Source organism: Chionomys nivalis, chromosome 6, assembly GCF_950005125.1.
Source record: "Chionomys nivalis chromosome 6, mChiNiv1.1, whole genome shotgun sequence".
In the NCBI taxonomy this organism is placed as follows: Eukaryota; Metazoa; Chordata; class Mammalia; order Rodentia; family Cricetidae; genus Chionomys; species Chionomys nivalis.
In genome coordinates, this window is record NC_080091.1 from 37897659 (window position 1) to 37922602 (window position 24944).

Below are 24944 nucleotides of genomic sequence, written 5' to 3' on the forward strand. Positions count from 1 at the left end.
CACGGGGTGTATACTCTTCCCTGCGCGTGGTTATAAAGTTTCTGGCCACCTGCCCTGGGTTGCCCTCTGATGCCCAGATCATCATCACCACCACCAGTCACCCCCTCGCATGGCGCCCATCCCTTGTAAGAAGGAAGAAAAAGAGGCGGGGTAGGTCAACCTGGAGGCAGGCCAGGGCTTGCCATGCCTAGGTCAGAGCGAGGGAGTACAAGCTCTAAACAGGCATCCAGGGTGTTAGCACCCAGCAGCCGGCTCACTGGAGCAACCAGCTCCCACTCAAACAGATCCTGAGACTTAGGTGTGTCCAGGGGAAAGGTCGGTCCCCAGGGACGCAAGGTTTGCAGTGCTCCCCATCTGGCCTTGCAGAGCCTTCGCCCTCATTCTGGAGAATAAGCTGGTATCTAGCTCAGGTAGAGAGGGCTTGGAGCAACAGTCTCCACGCAGGGTACTTCTGCCTGACTCGCAAGCGGCTTCTTTCTCTCGGTCTCATTTCCCAGTGCGTAAGATGAGAGGACCACCTCTTGCGGTGTAGAAGGAAATGAATGGCATGTAGAAAAGACGCTCGGAATGGACACAGGGCCTCTCTTTAGGTGTGCACAGGGCGGTCTTGGAGAAATCTGACCTGGCGCTCTCCGAGACAACAGGACCCCACCTCAGCTCCCACAATCCCATGTCACAGAGGTCAGAAGCACAGATTAGAATCAAGGCTAGGAGGTATGAACTGCCGCTCCATTGGCTTTTGTCCTCATCTGTACAATGAATGGGACAGTTCAAATCTCATTTGTTGTTATGGATATTATAATCTGGCACATGAAACACACAAAATAAATAAATTGGTGTTCTTATAGTTTTTATTTGACTTACAGTTTTTACTTATCAAGCAGGATTCCAGACTCGATCGGGCCAGACTCCTTCCCAGTTGAGGCTCCACCCACTTTTGTCTCCACCAAGACCGGTAGGGCGGCTCCACAGCCTCCAGGGCTGGATGCTGAGGTGGCTTTCTCTACGGGGTCTGAGCTCTTATTTGATCTTGGGAATATTGGTTCTTTGGGACTTCTGCTTCTCCCCGCCCCCCCTCCATTTGCTGAGGATTGTGAAGTTCATAGACCCTGTTTAGGACTACAGGACTCCCAGAGGCAGACTTTAAAATGTTTGGGAGAGCATGGCTTTATGAACAGGGGAAGACGTACTACCGGTATGATTGATCCTGTTCCATCTCAGAGTGTCCTTGGCGACTCGATACAGGGTCATGATGCTGCTGGTCATTACCCCGCGATGGCAAAGACCAGGTGTCCCGAAAGCGCTCTGTGAGCGTTGGCGGAGCAAGCCTGAGTTCCGAAGCCAGTAGTGGGTGGAGTCCGGAGAAAGGATGTAGTCTCAGGAACAAAGAGGAGGGCGGGGAGGGGCTGTCCAGACCTCTCAGGGCTTACCCCATCTCAAGCTATTTGCCCGGCTTGTGGCACCTTCCTGGACTTCGGTTTACAGCCTGCGTCCTGCCGAAGCCCACCCGAGGAGGTCAAAGACACCGCGGCAGCAGCCCCCAAAACTACAATACCCAACATCCCTGGACAGTGAGGGGCGGGAGTTTAATGGGGGCGGGAGCCAAAAATTGAATTTTCCCAATAGGATCCGAGAAGGGGCGGGAACCAACAGAGAATTGGCTGGGACAGCTTGTCAGGGCGGGGCCAGCCAGCTGGCAGGCGCCGCGGGACAGGCGTCTACCGCAGAGTCCAGGGGACGTTGCTGAACCGGCTGGGATCCCGGGCTGTGGCGCGTCCCGCCCGCCCTCCTGTCTCCTCTGCATCTGCCGGGTCCCGAGCAAACACGAGCCCGCACGGAAAGGGCGGGCCGGATTGAGAGGTGGGTATGAGGATCTTGGGGCGACCCTCAGAGCCAAGATGAGTCAGGGGGTGGATCAGGGGTGGGGTGATGAAACCTAGATGTCAGGACAGGGATTCTGGAACTCTCAGGTCCGGGAGCCCCAACCAAATTATGGGAGCTTCAGACCACAGGATTAAGGTTCTGAGATTTGATGAAGGCAGCTATGGACCTCGAAAGGGCTCCACGGTCCCCAAAGACACTAATCTGTGGGGAACTGATACCTTGAGGAAGCTTTCCCAGATCCCGACCCCCTCACCCACAGGGCCTTAACAATCTTCGGGACCTCAAACTGTGTAGCATGAAGCCATGGGAATAGTGGCAATCAGTGACAGGAATTTCTGAGCAGAGTAGTACTAGGAACAGCCTTGCCCAACATGAGGAAGCACAGCATATCTAAGACCGGTGACCATTAAATGACACCGGGGAGGGGGAGTTACCCCAGACAGAATAGCTAGATCAGGAGGCAAAGACCCTAAGAATGGTTGGCAAGCTCAAGCACTGACTTGAACAGACAGGGTTCTTCAAACTCCAATTAGTGTACATTAGGGTTCCCCCAGACCCATTCACCGGATGGGGTGACTCACACTAAGTGACTGTTGTGGAGAGAAGGGATGATTTCGGGATGAATCAATGGAGGTGGGGGTCCCGAGGCCATTTCAGTCATCATATTAACTAAGTATCTAGGTGTGCTAGGCCATGGATTCTCAAATTCCAGAGACTCGGGGGTCCAGGAAGAGAGAGTCGGGCTAAAAAGACTGCCACCAGATTTAGGGATCCGTTTTGATGGATAGTGATTGGACAAGAAACAAACACCCTGGAGTCTTGGCGGCATTTTTGGGAGGGGACTTGAGAAGGCAGAAATAACCACGATTTGTATTAGATCCTTCCTGCCCTTTGAGTCTGAGTTTTACTGACCCCCCGTGATGACCATTTGGCCCTCTCCCATCCTCTCCGTTTGCCCAAAGTCCAGAGGTTGGGTGGGTCAGCTTTCCAAGGCCCTTCCAGCTGGGAAGCAAACTCTAGGTGAGTTCTGAGTGTGTGAGCTGACTGTGAAAACTGGACACCCGGCTCCAGAGAGCCAGGCCAGTCAGCGTTGCAGGGAGGAAATGCACCAGAAGGCTGGCTCTGAGAATCCAGAAGACACAAGCACCTCCCACACCTGAAGGACTTAGTGACAGGAGCAGAAAGATGGACATGGCCTCAGCCCACAGCCAGACGCCCAGTTTGTGGAGGGCAGGTAGAGGGGGAGGCTGGGTAGCCCTGGAGATGAATGGGTGTGACAGGAAGCTTGCACCCCCTGGTGGTAAACAGCTTGGGTGGGCCTTGCTGAATCCTTTCTCAGTCCAGGTCCATGCCCTCCTTGTTTGGGGCTTGGTCAGGATGACAACTTAGACCACAGGGCAGACTGGCAGCCAAGCTGGTAAGGCTGAAACAGGAACACCTATTCTTGGTTAGTGAGTTTTTCAGCAAACCACCCTGGGGCAGAGGACAGCTCCTAGCCAGGAGCACATGGCAGGGTAGTTAGTATAGAACAGAAACAATTGCTCAGGGGATAGAGAGGGAAACAGGCATAAAACTAAGGGACTGAGATTTCCACAAGCTCCAGCAATCCAACTCATGTCTGCCTCTTGCAGAATTCCCTGAGTGACACCGAGAGCTGACACACTTAAGGAGACAGTGGCCAGCAAGATGGCAGATGAGGCCTTAGCTGGGCTGGATGAGGGAGCCCTCCGAAAACTGGTAAGTAGCCCTATTACTGTACTATGGGGTGGGCAAGAGCCAAGCCAGGGCTATAGGGCCTCTGATTTTGCACTCTTCAGCACATAAGAAGAGGGAGGGATTTGGAGGAAAGGTTACGGAAACAGCGCCAAGTTGGTTCCATTCGGCTGATCCACAGGCCCTTGTGGCATGTGCCTGTCCATGTCCATTGCCGAAACCTGGTCCCTACCCACCCCCAACTGTCATCTCCTGTTTAAACAGTAACTTCTGGGGACTCACCCATGGGCTGCCGCAGGTGTGGGAAGGCAGCCTGGGCACTGCCCACTCCTGGAAGCCTGCCCAATGATAATGGCAGCAGAACAGTAGGGCACTGAGTAGACCATCTTACAGAATGCTCACACATGCTCCAAGAGCCAGGATGCCGCCACCTGTGTGCTGAAATCGCATACCCAAACGTTCCGGGTTATAAGCTTTACTAGGTCCAAACTCCAGAGGGGATCTAGGGATACCCAGAGTCTGGCCATGAGAGAGAAATAGACTGTGGACCCTTATGGGTCTTGTGATGTCTCGTCTGTTGTTTTCTTCTCTAAGCCTCAGGGTTTTTTTTGTTTTGTTTTGTTTTTTACTTGTTAAAAAATGGGGGGGAGGGGGGCTGGAAAGATAGTTCAGTAGTTAAGAGCACTCACTGGCTGCTCTTCCAGAGGATCTGACTTCAAATCCAAGTCACCCACATGACAGCTCACACCTGTCTGTAACTCCAATCCAGGGCTTCTGACACCCTCACACAGACATACATGCAGGCAAACATCAATGCACTTAAATTATAAATAAATAAATAAGGTTGCTAGTGTTAGCACAGGGGTGAAACAAGATAGGGCCCTAACTTTGGGATAGAGGCTGGGATTAGTCACTCCATCCCTGTTTACCACCTTCTTCCTACGACCATGTACAAAGAGGCAGTGCGACAACACGGGCCAGTAATGTGTCCATCCACACGGCCATGCAGCAGGCCATGGGGAGAGGGGCCAGAGCCCCACCTCCCAGCCTCTGATCTCTGTCCTGGGCAAAAAAAAAAAAAAAAATAGATTTACTTTCTCTCCTAGTGCCCCACGCTACCAGCAATCCTTGCCCCTAGAGAAAGAGGCTGGGGCCACTTGACCTAGTTGCCTTGACTTCCCCTAGGCAGTTAGCCTGTATATCCTGGAGCCAGCACCTTGAGTTCAGGGCAACCACTCCTAGAGCCAGGAGATGGGCTTGGGTCTCCAAAGACGCCCCGCAGCCGTCTTCACCGTCCCTCAAGAAATCAGAGTCCTCGTGAGGGTCGCAGACTTTCCACAGGGAAAGCCAGGCTGGGTGTCCACGCACTCTCATCTCAGGGATTATCCAGCATCAGACCCCACGCACGCAAAGTTTGGGAGCTGGGGGAAGCGTTAGAGAGAAGAAACAGAAGCAGTAGTTGACCGACGCGCTTCCTCCCGGCCCCGGGGCCTGGGAGGAAAGGACAAGCGAGGCCAAGCCCCGACTCGGATCGCTGTCCCAGGCCCACCCCAGCCCTGCGGCTCCGCCGCCCCGCACCCGCCATTGCTGCGCCCCGGAGCTGTGAGGGTCCCACCCTCCGGCCTCGTGGCAGGAACGGGGGCGTCCCAAGCCCGGCTCCTCCCCGCGGGGCCCGGCCTTATATGGGAAAGCTGTGCCCAGCTGACTCGGGAGCCGCAGCTGCTTCCGGCCCCTCTCCCGCACATTCCTGTGGTCGGGGTGGTGGGCTGCGTGGGACAGGGGTACCCGGGGACAAGCACGCCGCGTGTGCTCCATGCCACGTGTCTGCACGCCTTCCACCTCCCAGCCGGGTGACCTGGGAAGCGGCTTAGGTGCTGTGAACCTCCCTTCCTTTGCAGATGCGGTAGCGGGGGGCTTCCTGCCGGACTCCTAGCAGCGGCGCCCGGCTGGAGACTGGGGTGGGTGGGGCGCGGGTGAGCCCCGCGCTAGTGGCCGCAGCCTGCGGACCTCCAGCGCCCCCTCGCGAGGCGTTCCTCCATTGCTCTCAACACTGCAGGCAGCTCTGATCCTGGGATTGAGGGAGGACTTGAAGGGAGAAATCTTTACTTAGGCAGGTGGAGAGACAAAAGTTACCGAGACGCTGGGTCGGCCGGACGCCCCAGCAGCAAGAGTAGAGAGCGCCAGAGCTCCAGTCCTGCCTGTCCCGCCCCCTCCAGCCTCCCGCAGGAGGAGGAAGCACCCTCTTTCCTCCCTGGAGAATTTCACTAGGCAGTTTCGGAAACCGTCCCCTTCCCCCTGGTGGACAATAGCTCTTTGTATTTCCTTCCCTCCCTCCCACAGTCCCCTCCACACACAGTGGGGGTTACTGAGAGGGTGGGGAACTCTGGACACAGTAGGAACACTGTGATCTGACCTTTGATGTGTGAGAGGGTGGGGAACACAAGACACACAAGAGGGACACAGGTCAGAGCTTTGCCCACAGTCCCAAAAGGAAGGAACATGCCTGGAAGTGGCCAGCAGAATGAGGTCCATCCCTCGGCCACCCCATCCACTTAGGAGATTCAGAGGGAGAATTACAGTTTCCAGATCGAGATATTGAGGTACCCAGGGGTTGAAGAAATAGCCAACTTCCCATCTTATTCTCCCCCCACCCCCAGGGCTTGGAAACGGGGGCCCATAATATAAAGGATTAGTCATTGTATCTCGGGGCCTTTACCCTCTGGACCAGTCTGGACCAGCTGTCCCTAAGGCTACCAACCTCCAAATGTTTCAGGGAAATAAGCGTCTTTCCCTTGGTTGTGATAAGGTCTCCTAAGGCTTTGACATTTCTAGACCAGGCTAGAGGGGTCTCCAATACAGAACTTCAAAGTTCCCACCTTGACAGAGACTCCAGGGTTGCAGCCATCTTCAGTCTTAGACGAGCCTTGCTGTCAGAAAGACCTACCTTGAAACTTTCAAGTTTTTTGATCATGAACAAGACACTCCTTTCTCTCTTATCAGATAGAAATAATGTATCAAGAGTAGATAAGGGGGCTGGACAGGCCCAACAGTTCAGAGCATTTGCCGCTCTTCCAGAAGACCCAAATTTGGTTCCTAGCACCCACATCAGGTGGCTCACAACCACTCTAGCTCCAGGGGATCTGATGCCCTCTCCTGGCCCCTACAGGCACCTGTACACATGAAGCATACACACATACAGACACATGCACATGCATACACATAAATACAAATAAATCTTTAAAAAACAACAACTCTGGAGGCAGAGGCAGGCAAATCTCTGAGTTCCAGGCCAGTTCTACAAAGCAAGTTCCAGAACAGCCAGAGCTACACACACACACACACACACACACAAGCCCTGTCTCAAACAAACAAACAAACAAACAAACAGAAATGACAGGTGGGGATTTAGTGCAGGGCCTGACATAATTTGGGTCTCAATAAATATACCAATATGTTCTGTCTTTCCTTCGCCGTCTACTCCTGGCTGATGGGAACTGAGAGGAGAGGCAACGGTTTTGCATGTTCATGTTGTGTATGTAGAAGAGGCCACCCTGAGTCACTGCTCCCTCCCCCTCTTTTTGCCAAGTCCCAAAGGCCTTTGTTCCATCTGGAAAATTAGGAAGAAGTGACAGAGAGGTTAAGGAATATACCCCAACTGTAGAGCCAAGACTGGAACCTAATGGCAGCTCTGGCCTGAGCTGCAAGGGACTGACCCTCCGTAGCTCCTCAGGAATGTGGATCTTGGAGAGCTGTCCCTCAAGGCTTTGCCTGTTCTCTTCAGATGAAGACAAGCTGGTTCTTGACTAAACTGGACCAGCTCACAGTCCCTATGGAAGCTACTTTATCTCTGCCCACCCAGCTCCCCACCCGAGAAGGAAGAGCATTGAAAAGGGAGAGTCAGTCACTGTGTGCTTTTCTTGTTCCTGTTTGCCTGCTAGACTCACGGGAGGCTTGGCTCTGTCACTGCTCTGTTGGCCAGCCCTGAGCCAGGCCTCTACCATAAGATCCCTTCGAGGGGTCATTGTGCCGGGTGGTGTGGGGAAGGCACCAGCATTGTCCGCACACCACAGAGGGAGCACATTTTTCTAAACCTGTTTCTATCAGGTCTCCAATTTCCCATGAACTTCTGGGCTGAGAAGCTGATAAGAGTTCCTGCACTCTGTGGACACCTCTGGGGGCTCTAGGTAGACCCTGGTGCTAGCTGCCTTATCTTTATCTCTCTAGGGGACCAGCCCTTCCCATTCTGGGCCTTGACTTCTTCCATGGTGGTTAGGGCTAGGCCAGAGCCAGTAAAGGGGAAAAGTAACCCTCAGCCGAGCAGAGAACTAGGACCCTACAGCACCTTCCTCTGCCTCGGTTTCCCTGTCTGACGTCTTTCCCAGCAGGGCCCTGCTGTCTGGGTCTAGATCAGCAGGGGACTTCAGCTACCTGAATCACCCTTCCTTTTCCAGGGCCCCTCAGAAGGGTGACCACACTCTTTCCTCCTGTGGCTCCCTGGTCTAAAAGGTCAATGACTCAGGAGAGCAGGCATCAAGTCACAGAAAGGAGTGTCTGACTGCTTGGCCCTTGATCTGGGTGGGTGGTTGCTGGCCCTGCACTCACAGAAGGTGGTCTGTGTACCACAGTGCACAGTGGGCTCCTCAGGATCTTTGGCGTCATGAGCTTGGTCTCTCCTAAAGACCCTGAGTGGGAAGCAGGCACGTGGAAGGCTTAGGGTAGAGAGACTGGAGACAAGCCTCTCATTGTGTCCCAGGCCTAACTATGGACAGATGGTGCCAGTCCCTCTGCCCCTGACAGAATGCCCTACCCCTCACTCCCACCTGCATTGCAGCTGGAGGTCACGGCAGATCTAGCAGAGCGGCGGCGGATCCGCTCCGCCATCCGGGAGCTGCAGCGGCAGGAGCTAGAACGAGACGAGGGGGCTTTGGCATCCAAACGTTTCCGCGCCGAACGGCAAGACAACAAGGAGAACTGGCTACAGTGAGTGGCAGAAGGGGCTGGGTTTGCATGTGGTGCCAGGGATCAGCTCGTGTGGAGGCAGGTATGTCTGATGCCTGTGAGCATTGGAATGAACAGGATACCTGTGGGTATGGACCAAGTGCTAACTATGGCTGTGCCGTATGGGTAGCATGTGGCATTAGTGCCTGTGTCCATAGATGTATATATATTGGTGTTTGCTCAGAGATTCTACACAGACAGCTCCGTGTCTCTCTGTCAAGGTTCAGGCCTCGGATCCTGACCCTTTCCTTGAGCTCACACCCTCCAGACCTTGTCATACAATGGTAGTTACGCTCATGGTGTCTCTGCAGCTCTCAACAGCGGGAAGCCGAGCAGCAGGCTGCCCTCGCACGGTTGGCAGGGAGGCTGGAGTCCATGAATGATGTAGAGGAGTTGACCACACTGGTGAGGCCCAGGGCAGGCAAGGGATAGGGGAAGGGTAAATAAAAACCCAGACTCCACAGTCCATCCCTTGTGGCCTGCCTGTCACCCACAGCTTCGGAGTGCCGGCGAGTACGAGGAACGCAAGCTGATCCGAGCTGCCATCCGCCGTGTGCGAGCTCAGGAGATTGAGGGTAGGTGCCCCGGCCCAGACCCGCCCTTGCCCTAACAGCATCTCAGTCACCGCCTGACACTTGCCCCTGCTCTTCCAGATGCCACCTTGGCTGGGAGACTGTGCAGTAGACTTCCTAGTAGTGACTCCCGAGAGGATAGCAGGAGGCAGGCAGCGCACAGACTGGACCCTGGTAAGGTAAGGAGTATGGGTGTGGAGGGAGGGGGAGCCAGTGTCTTGTGCCTCCTGGTGCCAGTAGTACAGGGCATTTTTGCTACACTATCATTTGACTGGGGAGCTGGCCCTTGGCCAGTGTTTGAGGAAACCCTGGAGTTCGTTTTTTATACTCTCAGGCGTACGCCTTCCACTCCAGACCTTGAACTCGGGTTTTTTTCTCAAAGCCAGCCTGTCTACACAGCTCCAAGTTACTGTTCCTTCCCTATCGCTACTCTCATGGATACGCTGGCACCTCTCCAACTCTACTCCTACTTCCCACCCCTACCCCTACCACCCTGCCTGTGCTCAGCAGCCAAAGGATCTCCTAGAAATGCAAGTCTAGTCTTGGACCTCTCCTGATTAAGCACGTTCTGTGCTGCCCTTCACCCTCCAGAAAGCACCACATCCTTACCTCATCATGGCCTGCTTGCCAGGCCCCTGCTGAGCAGTGCTCAGCGCCATCTCTATTCTTCAGGAGTGTGGAAGAGAAGTCACAACATACAGTTTTCACTAATGGCCAGCAGATGGTGCTAGCTGCCCAGTCCTGCACAGCTGGCTTTCTCTGATTAGCCAGTCTGAGGCCAGAGCTCTGCTCTCGAGGTTCTCTGGACATAGGAGCTCCCCCCGCCCCCAGCCAGTTTCCTGTCATCACCAACTGTTGACGTTAGGATCTGGTCATTGTCAACCCACCTTTGGCACTGACTAGCCTTCCTTATGCAGGTGTGCCCACAGGAAGCCATGCCCAGCCCCTCTGCTTTGCATGGCCTGCTCTGTCAGCTTAGCCCTCCGTGGGTGGGGGTAGCACTCGGAGTCAGAGAAACCTTGGTTGCGTCCTGTGGGTCCGCTGCAGGTGCCAGAGCAAGAGCAACAGAAACAGCAGACAGAGGTGGCAGAGCCAGCCCCAGCCCCAGCCCCTGAGGACACCAGCCAGGAAGTGACCACGGTGACACTCCTGTTGAGGGCCCCGCCTGGGGGCACGCCCAGCTCACCCGCCTCACCTGACAGTTCACCCACCACTGCTTCCCCTGAGCCTCTCCCAGAGCCGGCTGGAGCCCAGTGTCCTGCTGCTGAGGCTCTGGACAGCTCCGAGACACTTCCTTGCCCTTCAGGAGCTCCCAGCCCTGAACCCCCCATGTCACCAGCACCCCCCAGCTCTCAGGGGCCGGTCATCAGCAAGGTGAGTTTGGTGAGAGGCAGGGATGCCAGGCAGGTGAGGCCCTTGGTCTGAGAGCCCCTTCCTATGTGATATCTCCCTTGCAGCCCCCGCCTGGGCCCACGGAGCCCTCGAACACCTTGGCCCCCAGCAGAGGCTCCTCCAGCACTAAGAGAGCAGGTGAGGATCCCTGTGCAGGTTGCTACAGGCTTCCGCTTTCCCCTGCTTCCCTTTCCCTGCCGGTAGGATGGGTTCTGATGCTTCGACAGCTGTAGCTTCCAGGTTCAGGCAGTCCCCAGCACTCCCCACCGCTGCCCCCGAGGTATTCCCACCCCTGCCACCCATGGCCAGAGGCCTCCTCACAGCCTTGAAAGGCAACAGGCCTCAGGCACATTCTTCTCCCCAATAAGGGAGTACACCCATCACCCAGCTGGATCTATGGGCAGTCCTGGCTGGAGGGTGGGGGGACTGTCCCCTAGTCCCATCAGTAAGGAGAATCTGGATACCTTCTCTGGCCCAAACTTACCCCTGGCTCCTAAGAGTGCGCACGTCATCCTGGGTCAGTGCAGGAGAGAAAGGAGGAGCCTGCACGAGGGTTGCAGCTGAGTAGGCAGGCCTCGGCAGTGGGGGTGCTGGGCATGGCGAGGCGCTGCCGAGGTGCTGAGACAAAAGTGACATGGACAGCACCCCACCATCCACTTTTCTTCCTCTTCCCCCATATGGCTGCCACCTACTCACCAACCTACCAGATCTGGCTGAGCCACAGCCCTGCCAACGCTCCCTGTCTGTGCTCAGTCCCCGACAGCCAACCCAAAATCGAGGTACTGCCCATATTTACTACCCCCAAGTTCTGGGCAGTCCCTATCCCACCCAGTCACTGACAGCCTTCTCGTCTCTTCCAGAGCCGGTCCCCCTTGCAGGACGGTCGCAGTTCCAACGGGCTGGCTCCGTGAGAGACCGAGTCCGCAAGTTCACGTCTGATACCCCGGCGGTGGCTGCCAGGCTCCAGGATGGCCCACCTCGAACAGCCCTCGCTTCGCTGACCCCCACGAGGCCCCTGGGCCCTTCCTTCATTGGCACCACCCCTGCCTCCTCCTCCAGCAACTCCTCCTCCCGAGGTCCCAATGACACTTCCTCCCACAAGAAGCAAAGAGAACTTGCTCATTCCCTGGCCCAGCTTCAGAGCTGCCCTCAAGAGGAGGGCCCTGGGGGGCGGGGCTTGGCTCCCAGGTCCCTTGAAAACAGAGCAGGGGGGCCCAGGCCCTGCTCAGAAGAGCCCAGTACCCCGCTCTCTGTGGGCATTGGCACTGGGGAACCAGGGGGCAGTATGAAGACCACATTTACCATTGAGATCAAGGATGGCCGTGGCCAGGCCTCCTCAGGCCGGGTGCTGCTGCCCACAGGCAACCAGCGAGCAGGTAGGCTTCTCACTGCCAGGGTGGAGCCCTGCAATCCCTCCCTCCTGGTTCTGCATGTATGGCCAGGGCAGTGTCCAGTGTCCAAGGTGTCACTCCCTTGACTGGCACTGCCCTCACTCCAACGGGCCCTAACAGCAACCCTTCTCCCCAACCAGAATTGACCCTGGGACTGCGGGCGCCCCCGACTCTTCTCAGCACCAGCAGTGGGGGCAAGAGCACCATCAGCCACATCAGCAGCCCTGGGACTGTGACCCGACTGGGTAGTGTCACTCAGGTTACCTCCTTCAGCCATGCCTCCCCTGGTAACCGAGGAGGCTGCAACTTGAAGGTGAGCCCCTCTTTATCCCACCAGCCTCACCATTCAGCAGCTCCAGAGAGTGCTTTTAGGGTGCAGGACTAGCAGGCTTTCTCTGCGATGCTCCTCCGCCACTGTGTATGCAAAGCCACTGAGGTCAGAGAAGGAGCATCACTGCCAATAGTCCACAGGTGGTGGGTAGCATGACTAAGACTGAACCACTGTATCACCCAGAGACATAGCTGAAGTCATTTTCCCCATGTGCTGACCCTTTGTTGTTTAGTTTGTTTGATGTGGAGTCTCCTGTGCCCTGGGTTGGCAATGATCTTTGCACATAGCCAAGGCTGAACTTAAACCCAGTGAGCCTCCTGTCTCCACCTCCGGAGAGCTGGCACTACAGGGGTGAGCCACCATGCTTGGGTCCATTTTCTGGTCTCTGATCCTTGTACCTAAATTGATCAGTTCGTTCTTCATGAGCAAGTGTGAAGACTGAGGCTCGGAGAAGGTGGTAGGGGCTCCCGCGGTCTTCCTATGGCAGCCCTGATACCCTTGTTGCCACCCAACGCTGGACGTCAGCCCCAGCATGGAGATCAGATCACAGGCTCACGCAAGCTCAGCCTGGTGCATTAGGAGATTGTTGATTAGCATCTTCGCCGTGGAGGCAGAGCAGAGCCACTGATGAAGACAGGCAGGCAGGGGGGCATCAGGCAATGAGGCATCAGCCCAGCAGGTGCCACGGGAACTGAATACGATGTTTTCCTTCTATTATTCATTCCCGAGCCCGGGATCAGCTGACTGGGAGCTCCGATGGGGAAGAGATTCCCAGTGGGCTGCCCAGGTAGTGCCCTCTATGCTGTACCAAAGACCGAATGGGACTTTGACTGAGGTGAGGTGGTCAGGCGGAGCTAGCATTGGGTCTTCTAGCGGGCGACAGGAAGACAATGGGAATGACAGCGGCCTTCTTGCCACAAAGCAGGACCCAACAGACTGGGATGGGTGTCATGAGGGATGGTTACAGATGAGGTTCTCGGGGTGAATGGAAGGCGTCAGGGTTAGATGACTTTGGCGCTAACAACTCACCTGTCTCCCCAACTGGGGGGAGCAGATGGCGTGTCCATAATGCACTTGCGCAGCATCTGGGCTTGGATCTGGCTGGGCTAGAGAACATGTCTCCAGGGCCAGGCCCCTTTCCTGCAGGTTGCTTAAAGGCCCACCTCTTTGTGCCTCCGTTTCCCTGGCTTGCTCAAAACTTTCTAAGACAACGTGGCACGAGAGCAGAGATTTGCAGGAGCCCAGCAAATCGAAGTCCACAGCTAATGTACACGGTGTCTCAGCCTGTGTCTTGCTCCCGGCTTCCATTTTTCTACCTATGGGTCATAGGACTCTGGTCACGGTAATCCTTGAGACATGCAGCAGGCTGTGTGGCTGTTTGGGCAGGCTACCCATCCCCCTCCATCCCCTCCATAGAGGAGCCCAGAATAGGTTTCTATTTGGGCAGTTGCTCCAGCTGGCTGGTGGCAGGCTGGGAGGCCAGCAGGGGCGGGGCAGGCTCACTGCCCTTGCCTTCGCCCTCAGACCAGCTGCAAAGACTCTGACGCTGCCAGCATAGACAGCAGCCCCTGCTACTGTCCCACCATCGTACCCCAAAGAGTCCCCGGTAGCACGATGCCAGGAGTACCAGGGCCTGGGCCCGAGATGGCTGTGGCCTTTGAGGAACGGTTGAGCCGGGCATTACAGGAGCTGCAGGCGGTAGCTGAAGCGGGCCGGGCTGCGGTGACCCAGGCAGCTGATGCAGCCCTAGCCACTGTAGAGCCAGTGGCTCAGGCAGCTGAAGAGCTCCGAGCAGAGACAGCCGCTCTGAGCCGGCGACTAGACACACTGACCAGGCAGGTGGAGGTACTGAGCCTGCGGCTGGGTGTTCCACTTCTGCCGGACCTGGAGTCTGAGCTAGAGCCCAGCGAGTTGTTGCTGGCTGCTGCCGACCCTGAGGCCCTCTTCCAGGCAGCTGAGGATGCTGGGGCTCCTGTGGCCCACCCGCCTGCCTTTAGCACCCGCCGCAGCTCCTCTGCGGGTCCCTCTCGCAGCAGCAGTCTTGTAAGTCAGCCCATGGGAGGGACTTGATTTGAACCCAGCTCTGCTGAGTGTCTGTAGACAGACCAACACTGCCTCAGCCTCAGTTTACCTCACTGTACAGAGAACTAAGCACGGGTACTCTAAGACTGGAGCAAGAAGGTCCCAGACTCTTAGCCCTGGTGGCTGTCCTGCAGCCTCAACCAGGCCAGGCCTCTCTGGAGCAGCTACCACCGTGGCTCTCCTTACCCTCATGACAGACAGAGGCCCTGCTGGGAGGGGACGGCTGTAGTAGCTGAGCTGGGCCTTGGCTTCAAGGGGCAGGGTGGGAGGGAGTTCCCTTGGGGGAGATAGGTCAGTGCTGGTGCCCCTTAGGTAATGGTACCCAGCAAGGTGGGGAAGGAAGTGGTCTGGACCTCCAGAGATGAGACGTCTTGGTTTGGGGTAGCCCGACTCGGCCACCTTGTTAGGAGACCTTGGGACCTGGTCCAGTCCCTTGGCAAGCAATACTTGCCTGGGGGAAGCTAGGAAAAAAATATTAGAAAGAACTCCAAGTTGAGGAACTAAACTACTGCAACTCAACCCCCAGGTCATATCACACTCGCAGAGGGCCTAGCCTCAGTTTCTCCTGTATCTGACAGGGACAATAATATCCCCAGTGATTATACAGGTGTTTTCTACAGAATGGAAACCATTGTTCCTACTGCCACCAAGTTGGATTAATATGATTCTGGATTCTGGATATGTGGGGAACTGTATACGGGGCTTCCACTTTGACTACCGTGGGCCAGAAGCCGACATAGCCAACCTACATTAGTAGGCCTGGTGGACTGTTGGCTTTTTCCAGTGCTATGCCTGCAGCCCCAGGATCTAATCCTCTCCCACCCAGGTTTCACTCCCATCCCTGTGTAAACCCTACACCCTCTCCACACTCTGTAGATGGAGCCAGATCCAGCAGAGCCCCCCTCTGTGACAGTGGAAGCAGCTAACGGCACAGAGCAGACTCGAGTGGACAAAGCCCCAGAGGGGCGGAACCCCCTGAGTGCCCAGGAGCTGATGGCCATTGAGGATGAAGGAGTCCTGGACAAGATGGTATGTTAGCTCCGGTAGGCTGGGGGCTGGCAGAGGGTAGGGATTGGCAGGCCCCAGGTGTGCAGCAACTGTTTCTCTACAGCTGGACCAGACTACAAACTTTGAGGAACGGAAGCTCATCCGGGCTGCACTCCGTGAGCTCCGACAAAGAAAGAGAGGTAAAGAGCCAGTTGCCCACTAGATGTAACTGCTCCATTCCTCAGCCGCGCCCCTCATTCTGAAGGCAGTAGTTGCCCTCCTCGTGCCCCCCTCCCTGGAGCCATCTGCTCCCTGGCCTCCTTGCCCTGTGTCCAGCTGTGCATTCCTGGCCATTCCCCTCAGCCCTTCTCACCTTGCATCTAATTGTGCCTTGCTTTAATCCAGATAATCCCCCAGTTGCTCCTCTCCCCTGGGTTGCTCCCCTTAGCCTCTAGCCCATTTGTGGCCATTTCCCTTCCCTGCGGTTCTTCCCTGGATCTGGCTCTTCTCTCCCTCGTACTCTAGATTGACTTCTGGAACAGTTGTTCTCTGAGAACAATCACTCCCCCGGCCTACCCCACTCCCAGCTGGCAGTCAAATGCCTCCTGCAGCCCGACAAGCGCTGTCCCTCCCGCTGAGCTGCGTGTGCCCTGATGTCCCTGGTCCCCAGCCTACTTGCTTTTTCTGCAGACCCAGTTAGCCCTCCCCACCAGCTTCTTTCTCAAGTGTTCTTTCCCTGAATCTGATGGCTTCTGCCAGTACCTGCACCCACCCCTGGGTCTCAGCATCCTCCTTGCAGTTGCTCCTCTCCTCCTTGAGACTAGTTTGAAGGTTCACCAGTCAGCTGCGGTGCCCACCCAGCTCTCTCTGGATGTCAGCTATTCCCTCCTGACTCGGCTGCTTAGTACCACAGAAACTTGTCTTGGGTCCAAATATCCCCTCTCCCATCTCAGAGCCCATCCCCCTCAGCACACACTCGATGGTGCCAAATTGTGGTTGTGCCCCCCACCCACCCACTTTCAACCATCCCTAGAGAGGCACGGGTTTCCTGTGTCAATGGTGTTTCTAACGAGCTGCCTCCACTCCATCCCATGTACCCCTTGTGTCTGTGCATGTGTGCTGTGTGGCGCTGGGCGGCCCCTCTGGGCATGCATGGGGGCATCTCCTGCTCAGACCAGAGGGACAAGGAGCGAGAACAGCGACTACGGGAGGCACGGGCCCGGCCAGGGGAGAGCCGAAACAATCTGGCTACAGAGACCACCACGAAGCACAGTCAGCGGGCGGCTGACGGCTCAGCTGTCAGCACAGTTACCAAAACTGAGCGGCTCGTCCACTCCAGTAAGAGACTGAGCAGGGCTTGGGGCTCGGGGCGAGCTCAGGCTAACTCCCTGTACCTTTCACACGCTCCTTTGTCCCTTTGCTGTCCCTCCAGATGATGGCACACAGACGGCCCGCACCACCACTGTGGAGTCAAGTTTCGTGAGGCGCTCAGAAAGTAAGGCCACCTGCTCTCTCCTGTGCCTGCCTGCCTGCTGCCTGCTCACCTCCTTAAGTTCTTTCTTAAACACTCTGTGTCTTCAACCGTACCCTCACTTTCACTTCTCTACTGTGTCTGTCACCATCCCTTCGGGCAGCCCCCCCCCACATATCCTCGCGTCTAGCCCAGGTCCTCATCTCACCCCCTTTTCCGCAGATGGTAGCAGCAGCAGCACCACAGTCCAAACCAAGACCTTTTCCTCTTCCTCTTCCTCATCCAAAAAGATGGGCAGGTGAGCATGGGACAGTGCCTGTGGGGATCTCACTGCGGACTCATTCTGCAAGGGGCAGGCTGACCTACAGAGAGGATAGGCCTGCAGTAAGGGAGGTACCAAATGTGCCCTGCTTGCTTTGTGATCTCTCCTAATCCTCAGCCACACCACAGGGTAGGGGTGGAGGACTATGGAGGCCAGACACTTGCTGTGGGTTTCACACTGAGCCTTAGAGAGTGACCTGCCACCGCCCGCTAGTACTGCCACCTTCCCACATCTGCAAGCCACTTCTGGGTCACAGAGCTTGACTTGAGGGAGCGGTACACCTCACAGTACAGAGAGATACAACCCACAGTACAGAGAGATACGCCCACAGTACAGAGAGATACAACCCACAGTACAGAGAGGTACGCCTACAGTACAGAGAGGTATGCCCACAGTACAGAGAGATACAACCCACAGTACAGAGAGGTATGCCCACAGTACAGAGAGGTACGCCCCACTGTACAGGGAGGTATGCCCACAGTACAGAGAGGTACGCCCCACTGTACAGGGAGGTACACCCCACAGTACAGAGAGGTACGCCCACAGTACAGAGAGGTATGCCCACAGTACAGAGAGATACAACCCACAGTACAGAGAGGTACACCCCACAGTACAGAGAGGTACACCCACAGTACAGAGAGGTACACCCACAGTACAGAGAGGTACGCCCCACAGTACAGGGAGGTATGCCCCACAGTACAGAGAGGTACGCCCACAGTACAGAGAGGTATGCCCACAATACAGAGAGATACAACCCACAGTACAGAGAGGTACACCCCACAGTACAGAGAGGTACGCCCACAATACAGAGAGGTACAACCCACAGTACAGAGAGGTACGCCCCACAGTACAGGGAGGTACGCCCCACAGTATAGGGAGGTACGCCCCACAGTACAGAGAGGTACACCCACAGTACAGAGAGATACAACCCACATACAGAGAGGTACAACCCACAGTACAGAGAGGTACGCCCACAGTACAGAGAGGTACGCCCCACAGTACAGAGAGGTACAACCCACAGTACAGAGAGGTACGCCCACAGTACAGAGAGATACAACCCACATACAGAGAGGTACAACCCACAGTACAGAGAGGTACGCCCACAGTACAGAGAGGTACGCCCCACAGTACAGAGGATGCAGGGCCGGAAGAAAGCAGAGCACAGTGGCTCCAGGAGCTCTCATTTGGTGAACTGCAATGCAGATGCTATAGCCCTGCAACTGTGTCCTCTGAAACCCTACAAAAGAGGCCTCGTTTTCCTCATTGTTAGTAGAAACAACATGGATTCCTCTCACCGCTTGCAAAGTTGATTGGTTTTTGTCTGGACAAGCACTGCACCACTGAGCTCCATCGCTGGTCCTCTCTTCACTGTTTCCTTTGAGGCAGGGTCTCTCCCTAAATTGCCGATATTGGCCTCGATCTCGCTCTGTGGTTCAGCAGGCTGTGAGCTTGCCTTAGCTACCTGAGTATCTGGTATTATAGACCTGCACTTTTTGTATTTTGCAGTGTGGTGGGAGGCAGACACTTGGCAGAAGTCTCACTCTGTGTCCCAGGCTGGTTTTGAACTTGTGATCCTCCAGAGTTCTGGGATTCCAGGAGCACACCAACACATCAGAGTCCCCTGTGGTGTTTAAATAGCACAGTGGGAGGACTGAGGGTGTAGCTCATTTGTAGAGCATTTGCTTAGTGCTCAGGAGACCCTGGATTCTTTCCCCCAGCACTAGAAATAATAAAAGAACACACGAGAAAGTCTTAAAGGCTCATGCCTTCATTTGTTGCTGGTGGCATTTCATGTAGTGTAAGACCTCTCCTAAATGCTGCTCCAAAGCAGCCCAGGAGGACACCATGCAGCTGTGCAGAGAGCTGCACCGGTTTCAGTGTTTTCAAGACCAACGACATCAAAGCTAATGATCCTGGTCTGGTGCCAAGAGGGCGGGCCCCACAACATGCATTTTGTCACCCTCCAGCATCTTCGACCGAGAGGACCAAGCCAGCCCACGTCCTGGCAGCCTGGCTGCCCTAGAAAAGCGCCAGGCAGAGAAGAAGAAAGAGTTAATGAAGGCCCAGAGTCTGCCCAAGACTTCAGCGTCGCAAGCACGCAAGGCCATGATTGAGAAACTGGAGAAAGAAGGCTCCGCGGGGTGAGTGGTACAGGGTGTAGGCTGCCCACCGGGCGTGGTCTGGGCATTGGGGATAGGGTCTGAAGCTCAGTGGGTGGAGTCAGAGGTGGGATAGAAAGGCTGAAGGTCATGGAAGACTCTAGACCAGGGGCCCAAAGGGTAGGCTGGCCCACTAATGGGGTCTTGTGACCCTCCTCCCACACTGCCCCCCACAGCAGTCCTGGCACACCCCGTACAGCTGTACAGCGTTCCACCAGCTTCGGAGTCCCCAATGCCAATAGCATCAAGCAGATGTTGCTGGACTGGTGCAGAGCCAAGACCCGTGGCTACGAGGTGAGCCCAGTGGAACGCCTCAGCTTGGTACCCGCTCCTTAGAATTATTTTGCCGCTACCATGTGCTCTGGCAGGAAACACGGAAAACATTCTCAATGGGAAAACTAAGTATCGGGTAGACCATGTGTCCTGCTCTGGATCCCTGAGGGCCTAACGAAGGAAGGCCCTTTGCACTGATGGGCATGATTCAAGGACAAATCCTGCTCTTGGAGTCCAGTCAGTGTTACACAGAGTAAATGATAGCGAGGAAAGGAGTGACTGGAACATTGACCACAGCCTTAGCTAAGTGGCACTGGGCTCTCAGTAGCCCTCCCCCGCCCCCGCTAAAAATCACAGCTCAAAGGTTCATAATCCGAGTTGGAAGAGGCTCATGTTTTGACTGTTCACCTTCTGTACAACTTTCAGCAAGCTACGAGGTCTGTCTGAGCCCAACTGCTGTAGGTCTGGGATGCAGGACGTGGGAAGGGGGGGTTCAGCAAGCACAGAAAGGTTTCCCTAGGGTCCTGACCGGTGCTTTCTCCTCCCGTAGCATGTGGACATTCAGAACTTCTCCTCCAGCTGGAGTGACGGAATGGCCTTCTGTGCCCTGGTGCACAATTTCTTCCCCGAGGCTTTTGACTATGGGCAGCTTAGCCCACAGAACAGGCGTCAGAACTTTGAAATGGCCTTCTCATCTGCTGAGTAAGTGTGGGCCCCCTCCTCCTGGTGTCAGCTGGGCTCAGCAGCCCCGAGACCCCATGGAAGTGGCCAGTTGTTCTGTGGGTCTGCAGACGAGACCCCCCCTTCCCCAGAGTTTCCATCCTCCTCCACCCATGCCCACCTGTTGCTGAGTGTGCCAGGTGCCCACCGGAAGGAAGGAGCAGCAGGCTCGCCTACCAACCCAGGCTACAGCCCACCAGGTGGCCCAGTCCATAACTTCTCCCTCCTCCCTCTGCCCCTGTCCCTCCTCTCTCCATTTCTCTGTCCTGCTCTCCTCCCACTATCACCAGAGCTTCCTGCTCCCACGGGATCCCAGCTGGAGATTCCAAAAGGAGGCTCCTGGCCCAGGCACCGTGCCCGAGTGACCTATATAGGCTTATATAGGACATCAAAAGCCCTCCACTTTGGAATCGTTGCCCCTTCTGCACACTGCACCCAAGCACCCTCCTCCATCTTTTTCTTACTTTCCCCTTCTCTTTCTGGTTCCCTCCAGGATTTTCCCTCCTCCTCCCCCACTCCTCTCACGCCTCCCTCACCCCCCATCCCTGGGGCACAGCCCTCCTCTCCAACCTCGGCACCAGTGCCGTTGCCCCCCTTCCCCTGCGTCCCCGCTTGCCCCAAGAGTTCTCTGCACCTTGACTGGTTTGCCCCCCCCACCCTTGTCTGCACCGCACACCATTAGTGATGGGTAGTGAGCGGCACGTCCACCGTTGGGAGGGGGCATGCGGGAGGCTGGCAGACTGCGGCACTGACAACATAACTGAACTCATGTCTCTGTGTGTGTATGTGTGTGTGTGTCTCTGTCCTCCCTTCTCTCTCGGCCTCTCCCTCCTTCCTCCACCGGGTCCTGCCCCCGCCCCTTCCTGGCCCCCTACCCTCCCCAGGACCCATGCGGACTGCCCGCAGCTCCTGGATACAGAGGACATGGTGCGGCTTCGAGAGCCTGACTGGAAGTGCGTGTACACGTACATCCAGGAATTCTACCGCTGTCTGGTCCAGAAGGGGCTGGTAAAAACCAAAAAGTCCTAACCCCTGCCTGGGGCCCCACGGTGAGAAATGTCGCCTCTCCCACCTGCCCCATTTCTCCGGAATCTGCTCATCAGTGCACAAAGAGGGATGAGGGAAAAGGGGGGAGTGCAGGGGGAGCCTTCGAAAAGCCAAAGGAGACAGGCAGGACCCTAGGTGACACCATTGCCCATGGGGAGTGATGACAAAGTAGGAAGACCAATGGGGGAGCCCAGAGGCCCGGACTCAGGCTTCAGGCTGAGGGTGGCAGTCTGTGAAAAAGAGAAGAGTAAACTGGGATCCAAGTAGTTTAGCCTGAAGGAAGAGAAGGAGCTGCAGGCACAGGAACAGGCCCAACAGGGCCAGGGACAAGAGAGATGGAGAAATTAGAATTACCTGGAAGGGAGGGACTTGATGAGAGAAGACGACCACAGTTTGAGTTTGAACTTCCTTGCGAGGACCCAGGAATCAAAGGTATCCAAACAGGAGAGGTGTGCTCAGGTTAGCGTTCTAAAACGATCCTTAGGTGAAACTTGAGATGTTCAAGATGGAGCAGCATCAGAAGTAGGGAGGGCAGAGCCAGGTGTGGTGTGTGAGCTTGCAATCCCAGCATTCAGGAGCCTGAAGCTTGGGAATCACTGTAGAAGGCCAGCCTGGGCAGCATAACAAGACCCTGTGGTTTGGTCTTTTGAGACAGGGTTTCCCTGTGTAGTCCTGGCTGTCTTGGAACTCACTCTGTAGACCAGGCTGGCTTCGAACTCACAGAGATCCGCCTGCCTCTACTTCCCGAGTGCTGGAATTAAAGATGTGCGCCACCACTGCCCTGCTACAAGACCCTATCTAAAAAAAAAAAAAGGTAGAAAGACAGGCTCCCTGATCTGGTTCGGAGGAAGGGAGGAGCGTCAAGACACAGACAAGCTTGGAATATGCCATATGGGGAGTTGGAGGTGCCCTTCTCCAAAGTGGGGAGCTTGGGAACAGGGCCAGTTCAACAGGAAGGTGTTTCTGGCTGCATTGTCTGAGCCATATGGCTTTCCTCTCTGGTCATCTCACCTCAGGGCCCCAGTAAAGAATTCCCACCTGAACGGACTATCCCATTCCAGATAAGGAATTCAGGAAGCAAGAAAGATAAGGAAAGCGTTCAGGCCAGCCTCAGAATGATTCCAGACTCCTTAGCGGTTGTGTTTCTAGCCCCACCACTGTGTTCCGACCAATTTTGTGGCAGAAATAAGTTGGAGGCGGAGGTAGGAGCACAGGAGAGGGTAGAGCGATATCCAGCATCCTCAAGTGGTCAGAGCTAGGACCGAAGTAAAGAGAGGTCCCCAGGGAGCAAAGGGATTGCTGGAAGTTATCTGACTCAGAGTCAACAAGCATGCGCTGGAGCACCCTCCTGGGTCAGGGTCCCTGGGGGGAGCAACACGCGTGCGCTTACACTCAGAGGTCCAGGTGTGGAAAACAGACTTGGTACAGGCTCTAGGTCTTATATGGACTTAGCTGCAGCTCAGCGGGCCACTCTAAAGAGAAAGGGGCTTAGTGTAGGTCTGGTCCGGTAGGAAAGTGTGACTCAGCTACGTGCTGTTGCTTCAGTTGCCTGGTGCTTGGCTTGTCACTTGGGTAGCCTGAACCATGTACCCCGGTATAAACAATGGCTTTATAAGGTCTCCAGGGAAGGCACCATGGGCAGGAGGGGGGTTGGGGGCAGGGATCCTTGGGAAGATAGCTGCAGTTGGAAGATGCTCCAGAGAGAGGCTGCCTTCTCACCATGGTACAGCTGGATAAACAAGCCAAATGTGGGATGAGGATGACCCCAAGAGCACATAGTCCATCATCAGTAGAGCCAGGTACCTGTCACTTATCCTGAGTACTTCCAAGGTCTCAGATGAGATCAGGGATGACTAATAAGGGGTGGGATAGGATCACAGAGGGCAGAGTCTTGTCCAGCACCCACAAGTGGACAGAAACTTTTCAGCTTCTCAGTGTCTTTGTAAAAGATCTGGTGAGGAGCTGGGCTGTGATCCCAACTCCGCTGGAGGCTGAGGTAGGAGAACCACAAATTCCAGGCTTGCCTGGGCTTCGGGGGTGATTTCAAGGCTAGCCCCAGCAATTTATTGAGACACTAATCTCAAAAGGTAAAGAGCTAGGATGTAGCTCAGTGGTGGAGAGCTTTTGTCTCAAGCTTGAGTCCCTGGATTTAATCTCCAGTACCACCACAAAGACGGTCTAGGTGAGCTGGGAGTAGATTCCAGTCCTACCACAGTCCCGGATTTGAAGGTACCAGATGGGTCTTGGGTTATCCCATGTCTGGGAACCAGCAGCAATCTGCTTTTCCCTTCCCTGCCAAAGTAAGCTTACTGAGCAGCAGCGACAAGGAGGCAACACAGAAGAGACTCCTGCCGTAGTTTGGGACAGGAGGGAAAGTAAAGCTGAGCTTGTACCCCATCTTAAAGCTGTGGGGGAAGGGTTCCTACAGTAGGGAAAGGGGAGTTCCAGGCAGTCGCTAGCACCCACAGTTGAGGGCATGTATCCCATACCAGGTCCAGCCTGGCACCTTCTGAGCTGTGAAGCTGTGTGAAATGCAGCACTCTGAAGGAGAACCAGAAGGGCAGTTGCACCACAGAGCACAGTGTAGGGTGTAGACGATCCAGCTGATGTGGCTGGGATCCTCACCTGCTTCCCTTGCTCAGCCCAGTGCAGGTGATAACAGCTAAAGGGCCACTCCTGACATAGCCCCGTCCCCAGGAGAAAGGGGGTCACTGGGGAATCCTGGCAGCAGAGAGACACTAACCAAAGAGGAATGCTCTCAGGGGTGTAGTGGCCTAGCTGAGACTCTACGGACTGGGGTATACCAGTGCGTGAGCAGGAGGTGGACCCTCCAGAGAGAAGTTGGGGTTTAGAAGCAGAACCTACCTGCCTGGGGTGGGGCATGACTTACTCTGCAGCTCCATCTTATTCTCTACCTGCTTAGCCTATGGGCAGGATGGCCCCTGGGTTTGGCTGTGGCTTTCCCTTCCTGGAAAGTGTTTCTCATCCATGGACAGTCTGGAGTTTATGGAAAGACTAACAGGCTGCGCCAAAGAAAAGACCTCGGGGTAGAGGGACACAGCAAAAAGCAGGCCGGCACTGACAACAACTCCTGTGCCCCTTCCCCTGCAGGATGCTGGTGGACTGTGTGCCCCTGGTGGAGGTGGAGGACATGATGATCATGGGCAAAAAGCCCGACCCCAAGTGCGTCTTCACCTACGTGCAATCGCTGTACAACCACCTGCGGCGCCATGAGCTGCGCCTGCGCGGCAAGAATGTCTAGCCACTCTGCTCACACCGCCTGACCCGCGCTGCAGGCTGTCCCCACCCCACCCCAGCACCGCTCCCGCCCCTCTCCCCCCAGTGCGCCTGCCCACTGCTGCCCGGTTTGTCGGAACCCCCCCCCTCTTGTACACACGCAGCGTTTTTGATAAATTATTGGTTTTCAACGATCCCGACTTCTCTCTGTTGTCTTGGGGAATGGTATTGGGTTGTGAATTATCCCCCCAAATGTCCCCAACTCCCTCAACCAGGCAGTGGGAGGAGTCACCCTAGGATACTCGGGAACTCCTGTTTGATTTCCCACACCATCTACTCGCAGCAAGTAAAGAGAAGAGCCTTAG

General features: G+C 55.6%; 1 protein-coding gene across 6 annotated transcripts; it reads left to right on the forward strand.

Annotated features, from left to right (window-relative positions):
- The first annotated feature begins 1262 nt into the window (after window positions 1-1262).
- On the forward strand, window positions 1263-24773 carry Smtn (smoothelin). Of its 6 annotated transcripts, none has more exons than XM_057771449.1 (21): window positions 1263-1860; window positions 3516-3621; window positions 8429-8577; window positions 8907-9000; window positions 9092-9170; window positions 9249-9346; window positions 10215-10541; window positions 10625-10697; window positions 11267-11338; window positions 11420-11935; window positions 12091-12263; window positions 15240-15392; window positions 15475-15550; window positions 16524-16688; window positions 16783-16845; window positions 17044-17119; window positions 19111-19284; window positions 19479-19596; window positions 20126-20277; window positions 21180-21248; window positions 24454-24773. In XM_057771449.1, the coding sequence occupies exons 2-21, from the start codon at window positions 3571-3573 to the stop codon at window positions 24602-24604; spliced, it is 2829 nt and encodes a 942-aa protein (XP_057627432.1). In that variant the 5' UTR covers window positions 1263-1860; window positions 3516-3570; the 3' UTR covers window positions 24605-24773. The 6 variants fall into 6 exon arrangements, with proteins under 6 accessions (XP_057627432.1, XP_057627427.1, XP_057627428.1 ...); XM_057771446.1 differs by having other exon boundaries at window positions 1265-1860; window positions 21180-21344; window positions 24454-24587; XM_057771444.1 differs by lacking the exon at window positions 21180-21248.
- Window positions 24774-24944: the final 171 nt, after the last annotated feature.